The 8887-nt window shown below is 35.6% G+C and overlaps 1 protein-coding gene across 1 annotated transcript in view; it reads left to right on the forward strand.

The window, feature by feature from the left end:
- The window catches only part of TSPAN19 (tetraspanin 19), a 16360-nt gene extending 7864 nt beyond the window's left edge, over window positions 1–8496 (forward strand). The window contains exons 5-8 of the mRNA XM_021687666.1: window positions 3737–3847; window positions 5802–5945; window positions 7076–7159; window positions 8428–8496. Coding sequence (XP_021543341.1) covers window positions 3737–3847; window positions 5802–5945; window positions 7076–7159; window positions 8428–8496 — 408 coding nt within the window. The remainder of the gene's footprint in view (window positions 1–3736; window positions 3848–5801; window positions 5946–7075; window positions 7160–8427) is intronic.
- Window positions 8497–8887: the final 391 nt, after the last annotated feature.

Raw genomic sequence — 8887 nt, forward strand, 5'->3', positions numbered from 1 at the left:
CAGGAAAAGAGCATGGACTAGAAGTCGTACAGATCTGCAGATGACTAACGCTCAACAAGCTACTTTAGAGCCCTGACCCTATGTCTTCATCTGTACAGTATGGTTCATTCCTACCTCCCTTAGAGAGTGACCATGAACTGACAACTTGAAAAGTTCCTGTAATGCAGTAGCTACTTAAGAGCTCTCTTCCTTTCCTTAATTAATTTCCAAAGGAGCCCCTGATTTATTCCTGTGTTTCCTGGCCTTCAAATTCTCTCTCAATGTAGAATCCTAAGCAACAACCAAACCCCAATAAAATCTTTCCTGCATAACACCACTGCCCTCCTACTTCATTTGCTCTCCTGTGCTGGGCATCTATCCTGGATATCTAACCACCCAGGACTTCTTGTAAATGAACTGACATTTAGCGCTAAACTTTCTTCTTGTGTGTGTATGTGTGTGTGTGCGTGTGTGTGTGTGTGTGTGTGTGTGTGTGTGTGTGTGTGTACAGCATGTGAGTTCTGTAAAGCTGTTTTTGTGGCAAAGCACTACATCCTAGCTGACTTTGGGATCTGGTGATACAACTTGAATATAACACTTCAGGATCCTTAGCACATAAATTTATTTTATCAGTGTTGTCCATACTCACTTAAGTGTTATTCACATACTCAGCTCTACTTAAGAATCAGAAAGACCATTTGAGAATAATTACCATGTGCCAGAAACTGTGATAACCACTTTATGGACTGCCGGAGTCCAGCTCCAGCCGGGGTGGGTGTCTCGTAGGAAAGGACGGCGTCGGCGAATGAGGAGACACACAGGGTCAGGTTGCAAGCATCTCCTCCTGACAGCCTCAGAGAACTTTATTTATATGTTAGGATATTTTTGTTTTTCCAAATCTTAGATCATTTTCTGGATTACAGCCATAGCCTTCTTTCATTTTTCCTTTGTAATGATTAACATGACCTTTATTGATTTCTGCTTATTGGCTTTCGCTAAAACTAAAAAACAGTATGCAAAGAGAAAGGTGCTAGACAGAGCGTGACCGTCTTGTTATTTTGTTCTATAGAAACTAATTCTTCGTGGAATTAGTTTCATTATGATTGCTTAGATAGGCGTAACTAAGATGAGTAGTCACTTTATCATGAAACCCCAGAAATATTCCCACAATTATAAAGATTGCCATAAATAAAATGAAAAAGAATAGCAGGAGCCAGCCCAGAAATATTCCCACAATTATAAAGATTGCCATAAACAAAATGAAAGAGAATAGCAGGAGCCAGCTGTGGAGTCTCCTGTTTTCAGGATCGTCCCCCATACTTGGACTTTGTCAAACAGCATGAGTAGCTTGGCTCGCGCCAATGGACAATATAGTTTTGATCCTCACAACAACCCCCAGAGTTGCACTGTTAGTCTTACTTTCTAGAACAGGAAACTCAGGCTTTGAGAGGAGAAATGCTTGCTAAAATATATCATGGCCAAATGATAGAGCCTGGACTCAAACACTTATTAACTGAATCTAGAGCTAACAGCTTTGTTTACATCGATTTTTCTTCTACATTTGTATTAGATTAAGCTCTTAGGAGCCTTTAATCTTTTATGCCACTTACAGCACCCAACGGCGTTGGAGGTACACTAGGGCTTCAGTGGATGTTTGTCAAAATAAATATGTGTGAGGGAATTTTATTTATATGGTACCCACAGAGATTATATACGATACCCTTATGTACTAAGATGTGATTTATGTGCACTCTGAATCTCCCAAATAATGCTTTAGAGGATAAATAAGGACATAAGTCTGCCCTTACCCACAACAATATAAAATGGAAAAACATTTTCTATTCTAAATAAAAATTAACTTGGAGAATAAGCTCAATCAATAACTTAGAGATCTAAGTAACACTTTACATTATTCTAATCTTAAATGCATTAAAGCATAGATATATAAGTAACTGTGTAAGAGTTTAACTTGTACACATGGTTTAATTGTTGTAGTATTCCCACCAGGAATTTCATTTTCATTATTCAAAGACAGCATAATATAATGACAAATCAATAGACTAGAATTCAAATGAACCATATTTAGAAGTCTCAGCTCCTCATCATGATTCATGTAAACAAAGCAAATAACTAAATTCTCTGAGTATTTATCTCCTTGTTCATAAAATGGGAATACTATCCATTCTTTCTACCTTTTACCTTAGTTATGAAAGTCATATAAACTTTTAAATATTTAAGTAAGTTACTATTAAAATTTACCTCTGCAATATCTAGATTTTGAAATAGTAGTTTCCCCCCAAACTTTCAAATCTGATTGTTTTTTGTTATAGTATTTTGAAAGGATAATTTTTTTTTCAATTAAAAATCATAATTCTTGTATAAATATACAGTAGGCACAGGTCAATGATTTTATTTAACATGTTTATTAATGTGGGAACTGGTAAGAAATGAAAACCAGTTCAAAGGAGAGTCCAAAGAAAAGACAGTTATAAAGGCCATTTCTTTTTTTTTTTTAAGATTTTATTTACTTTTGTCAGAGAGAGAGAGACAGAGACAGAGACGGAGACAGAGAGAGAGCATAAGCAGGGGAGTGGCAGACAGAGGGAGAAGCAGGCTTCCGGCTGAGCAGGGAGCCCGATTCGGGACTCAATCCCAGGACCCTGGGATCATGACCTGAGCCAAAGGCAGCCGCTTAACCAACTGAGCCACCCAGGCACCCCTAAAGGCCATTTCTTAATATATACAAAATATGGTTCGTAGGGGAGATACCAGTTGCACCCCACTAGGAAAAATTCATTTGTAACTTCTCTGACAAAGAATCAATTGTCTAACTATAGCTTCCTACAACTTACTAAAGTTGTAAAGTAAGTTAAAAACTGAGAAAGGTACAGACCCCCATAGAATAAGAAGACCCTGAAGTTATGCTAAAACAAGCCTAATTTCCATTGAAAAGATACTCAGTAATCTTTTTTGGTCCATTTCAAAGTTTTTTACAATTTTTTTCTGAGGGTCCAAGAAGAAAAGCAGAATCCTTAGACATTCAGGAGAATAACACATAACTTTCTCCCTAATCATAAAATAAGTCTCATATATTCCTCCTATAGATTACAATGCAAAAAACCAAATGCCTTAGCACTCACTGAGATTGCTAAAAATAGTTATAAAGAAGAAAAAGAAAACACTTAGGAATAAGCAGAAAGGAACAAACTGACTAGAATATTCTTTTATTAGAAACCATAAGGAAAGTTTCTCACAGATTTTGACCTTTTTTCTTTCCAAGTTTTTATTTAAATTCCAGTTAGTTTAGGGGCCCCTGGGTGGCTCAGTCATTATGCATCTGCCTTCGGCTCGGGTCATGATCCAGGGTCCCGGGATCAAGCCCTGCATCAGGCTTCCTACTCAGCCAGGAGCCTGCTTCTCCCTCTCCTGCTCCTGCTGCTTGTGTTCCCTCTCTAGCTGGCTCTCTCTCTGTGTCAAATAAATAAAATCTTTAAAAATAAATAAATAAATAAATAAATAAATAAATAAATAAATAAATTCCAGTTAGTTTATATACAGTGTAATATTAGTTTCAGGTATAGAACTTAGTATTATATATACAATGGAATATTGCTCAGCCATAAAAAAGAATGAAATCTTGCCATTTGCAATGATGTGGATGGCGTGAGAGAGTATCATGCTAAGTGAAATAAGTCAGTCAGAGAAGGACAAATACCATAAGATTTCAGATTTTGACTTTTGATGCAATTTTTAACAGGTTCACCAAGTATGGCATGATAAAATTGACTTAATCATTACTGAGTATGGATCTAAAGACATGCCTGAAGATATACCCAAATGGATTATTCTGAATGCTTTACAGAAAACAGTAAGAAAAAATTAACAAGAAACTAAAATATTAAATGTCAACTGTGATCACCGTAGGGTCGGTGGTACAGGGAAGGGGAGGAGATAGGGGCAGAGGATTGAGAGGTTCTTGTATTTATCCCCCCAAAATTGGGTTAATAGCACTGTTCCCACTTATAAATCTTGAGTTTTATCCTCCTTTTGTAACTTATATCTCCTATTCTTGGTTAATTGATGTGCGTTTTAACCCGGTTTCACCTGTAGAAGTGTTGGTGGTATTCTGCCCTACTGCTCCTATGGGAGCACAGTCCTTGCTAGCAGCAGAGAAGCGTGGTGGTTACCATGTGAGCCAGAATGTCAGGTTTGCCACATAGCTTTTTGACCCTGGACAAGTAACCCTATTAATTTCAAGTTCCATATTAGTAAAACGGACAGAATAATCCTTGCCTCTGATCGGCAGGAATCAATGAAGTCGTATATAGAATGTATAGGAAGCCTTGGAACTGGAACATAGTAAGCAACTAATACTTGTTAGCTAACATTATTAGGCTATTATTTTACAGTTCAAATATAGCTAGGCAGGGTACGGGAATGGATATTGTCTCCCAGATGGTTTACAGGAATAGATCAGCAGCTGGAAGATCGTAAATGCTTGATAAAGAAAATAGCAAGCATTGACATAGCACCAGACCTTTTTGTAAATGCTTTGCCTGTATTAACTCATTTAATCCTTCCAACCCCAAAAAGTAAGAACTATTATCCTCATTTTATAGATAGTACCTTACCCAGGGACACACAGCTAATTAAGTGGCAGAGCCAAGATTCAATTCCAGAAAATGTAGCACCAGATGTTATACTCTTAACTACTATACTAGGTGCCCCACATAAAAATAGTTATTATTTTTGGTGTATATATTAACAGCAAGGCATTTTAGGAGAATTGAAATATAATTATAAATGCTTTCACTCGTCTTTTTTTTTCTCTGATATATATGTGTGACATGTACATGTATTGCTTTTTTTAGATTGCATTAGGACTGATGGCAGAGAATCAAACCCTCCTATGGACATAAACTGATAAACAGGAAAACAGTTCTATGTATGACATCACTATTATTAATGAGAATCAAGCTTATAGTTCCAGTCATGAGTGTAGTTGAGATACTACATATAGGTTCGATCAAACTCATTTTCAGTACCCAAACTCTAAAGCATTATTTTAGTCGTTCATTTCCAAGATTGTTGGTACATATTGTGTCATACGCAGGACTGATGTGATAGCTTTTAATAACAAGATTGGAAAACAATGAAATAGCCACTCCAATTTTGTCTCATAGTCTTGGTGACAAATACAGAAGTTGATTCTTTCACATCCTTTCAATTCAACTTTATAGGATTGGAAGTGAGATATTTCTTAAACGTTTTATCATTTCTATGGCTATTTGCCTTATCATCTTTTTTGGTTCTGTGTGGCCATTTTTCACACAATACAAAATTGGAAGTGAACATCTTACATTAATCCTAAGAGAATAAAAAGAACCCTGAATCTCTTTATGTATATTAAATACATATGGTAGCATTTTGGGGATAAATATAAAGAGAACTGCTAGAGTGAGGAGGAAGATATGGCTACAGTGATTCTCTCGTCTGTATTCTGGTTCAAACGTAGTTTGTAGCTTCAGTAAATCAGATATGCCTTCCATCCTGGGTTCCTTTATGCTAAGTTCAGATCTAACAATTTCATCCAAACATAGCCCACTTATATTTAAAGGTCTTTCGTTCTGATTAACATCAACAATAGTAGCAACAAAGTGATGGATTAAAACCAACAAAACTATGCTTATATTTGCAATTCACTACATTCCAATGGAGAGTAATAAATTTTCTTCACAAAAATCACTTTATTGTGCATGGGAATCATAATTAACTGCATTTTTAATATTTTATAGTACAATTCATAGAATTTTTTTTTCTAGTTGCAGTGTTGTGGCCAGTACAATTACACAGATTGGATAAAGAATACAAATAAAGAAAATTCAGAACAGGTGCCATGTTCTTGCACAAATTCTACATTAAGGAAGTGGTTTTGTGATGAGCCCCTGAATGCAACTTACCTGGAGGTAAAGATAAGGCTCTCCAAGTGTTTACAGTGCCTTTTTTGTCTTTTCAAGTCAATTTAGAATTCTGAGAAAAGTTTTATATAAAAACAATGTGATTTACAGTGATTAGGTTCTTAAGTTACTTATGAAACTGAACTCAGAATTAAATGAATAGCTATTATTTCAGGTATATAGTAAATAAATAAACTTTCTGGAATTATGTCATGTAAGTGCTCCTAGAGCTTGGGATACCATCAACCCTTCTCTCCAGCCCTCCTTCCCGAATCCCTGCAGAGAGAGGAGGCACTTTTGGTAAATCTCTGGTGTATAGGATTGGTAAGGGAGTTGCAGTACCAGAAGTGAAGAGGTATGAGGATTGGCAAAAACTGGAGGGAGGGGAGCCCAGCAATGACATAAGCAGTGTTCAGGTAAAGTAGTAGAAGCAAGAGTAGGGGTTCATCTGCTGCTTACAGGTATGGGATACTGATAAAGGAGATTTTCATCCCAAGCAAGAACTTCTAATATTTTGTATAGTTTATAAGCTGATGTTATTCTAAGATGCATTTTTCAATTACATAATTCATTCATAGATAAATAGAGCCTTATGTTTTTTTAGAAACTTCTCCTATTTGGGAAATAATCATTTTAGGTTGAAGTATATATACTCCATATATATACTTCATTATATATATATATATATATATATATATATATATATATATATATATTTCACTTATATACCTTGCTGAATTACAGTAATCTGCAGAAAATTAGATCCCTCTCTAAATTTAATAAATGTTTTATTTCAGGGCACCTAGCTGGTTCAGTCAGTGGAGTGTGCAACTCTTGATCTCAAGGTTGTATATTTGAGCCCCGCATTGGGTGTAGAGATTACTTAAAGATAAAATCTTTAAAAAAATTTTCTGAGTTCAATTATATAACAACATCTTAGTAACTTTAAAAGTAGTAACTGAGATGTTCTGCTATCATATGAAATTCTCTGGACTAAAAAGTCTAGTCTCCAGTTACACATTGACTTGCTTTTTAGACTTTGGTAATGTACTATCTCTATGTTTCTTCTTCTTTGTAATAGAATTATATATAAGACCACTTCCATCTCCAACTCAATCTAAATAACTTTTTTTCCTTAGGGCTGTGAAAATAAAATCAACACATGGTATAGTGGTAATGCTTTAACATTAATTGGAATTAACTTTGGACTTTTGGCTTCAGAGGTAAGCTTTTGTTCATATGTTTAAAGGCAAAAAATATTAAGTAGAAACCATACATTACAAACAGCAGAACAACCAACTGGAGTCCTAATCAGACAAATTAATACAATAGGAGTCAGGATCTTGAGACTATCCACATCCAGGAGAGATACAGATCCTAACTGGAGGTGATATCCCTAAAGCAGCCAAGTGGGATGACCAGTTAATAAATGGTCATCCTGGAAGGTAGTGATTTCATTGCTTTGTGAGATAGATAAAAATACTTTATAACTCAGCAGCAAGAGCCCATGTTGGGCAGTCTTCATGTTGGCAAACTTTGGAAGTCTAGACCGATGTTTGACATTAGTAAATCTGTTCACTAATGTACTCATTTATTCATTCATTCATTCATTCAGTAAATTTGGAGGGGGGAGAACATCTACTGTGTCAGGTACTGTGCTAGCTGTTAGAGATATAATGGGAAGCAAAACAGACACATTCCACAACCTACAGGGTGACAGCTGCAGAATTGAGATTCAGAAGCAGAACTTCATTCTCCAGTCTCAGTGAAGACTGATGAAAGCAGGGGAAGGCTATGGATTTGAAGAAACTGTGAGAGTGAATACGTTATTACAGTGTAGACTGTAACATTGCAAAATGAATATATAATGCATGTTTTGGTCAGAACAGGATACAGCATTTAATTTTAAGTTGAATCACAAAGGCATTGACCTAAGGCTCCATAAATTCTCTTCAACTGGTTAACAGTTTTAGTCTCAGAATGGTGATTAAAACATTCTTATAAGCATGAATACCATTCTTTTGAAATGTGTGTTCTCCACTGTGTTCATGCTGAGGTATTTAAGACAAAACTGAATGGGAGATGGTACCTGTGGCCCATTTTATCATCTGCCCATTGCACACCATCTTTAATGATTCTATCACAAAAAGAAGCAGTTTTGTAGGACTGATGACACAGAGAGATGATGAACAAAAACCAGATCAGCAGTTCAAGACATCTAGCCCAATGATAGCCCATGTAATTAAAATTGAACCGTCTATTAGTTAGTCCCTCCATAAATGAACTTGGTGACAGCTGGGTTGCTCTAGAAGACTCATTTTGCACACTTCTTATTTGCAACCATATGTACCTTACTCCAAAATTTTCCCACCCTCTTTGATCCTTTTTCCCTATACAGCATGCATTTAGGTGCATTTAGGTGATTGTGTTAGCTTTGCAAATCACTCTTATTGATTACATTTTGATCTCTTATCATTCCCTTTTCTTCCAGGTTTTGCAAATCTTATTAACTGTTTCTTTCTTCAGACACATCAAGAATAGAATATATGCAGGAGTGTGATCTTTGCATTTTAATTTGCCCAGAAGAAACCAGCTAATTCTCAAAATAATCACATCATGTTATTTTACTCCTCCCCACCAAAAAAAGTTTTGAATTACATTAGTTAAATTTAGGACTTATTCAGGTCATTGGTTATATGTAACATAGGATTATTGAGTATTATAATAAATCGCTCCATGAAATTCTTACTAATTTTGTTTTTCAAAATATCAAATTCTGCAGTTCAGAACTTTACCTTGAGTTATTTTCTGAATTCAGGGGATATCATCATATATACTGAATTCAAAATGTGATGAAGTATCACCGTGTTTTGAGTTTCTTTTGTAGAAAAAATACCTACATGATGTTCAGAAAACATTAATTAAGTAAGCAATGATAACATGTACCTTAC

The sequence above is a fragment of the Neomonachus schauinslandi genome, chromosome 5 (genome assembly GCF_002201575.2).
Source record: "Neomonachus schauinslandi chromosome 5, ASM220157v2, whole genome shotgun sequence".
Classification (NCBI taxonomy): domain Eukaryota; kingdom Metazoa; phylum Chordata; class Mammalia; order Carnivora; family Phocidae; genus Neomonachus; species Neomonachus schauinslandi.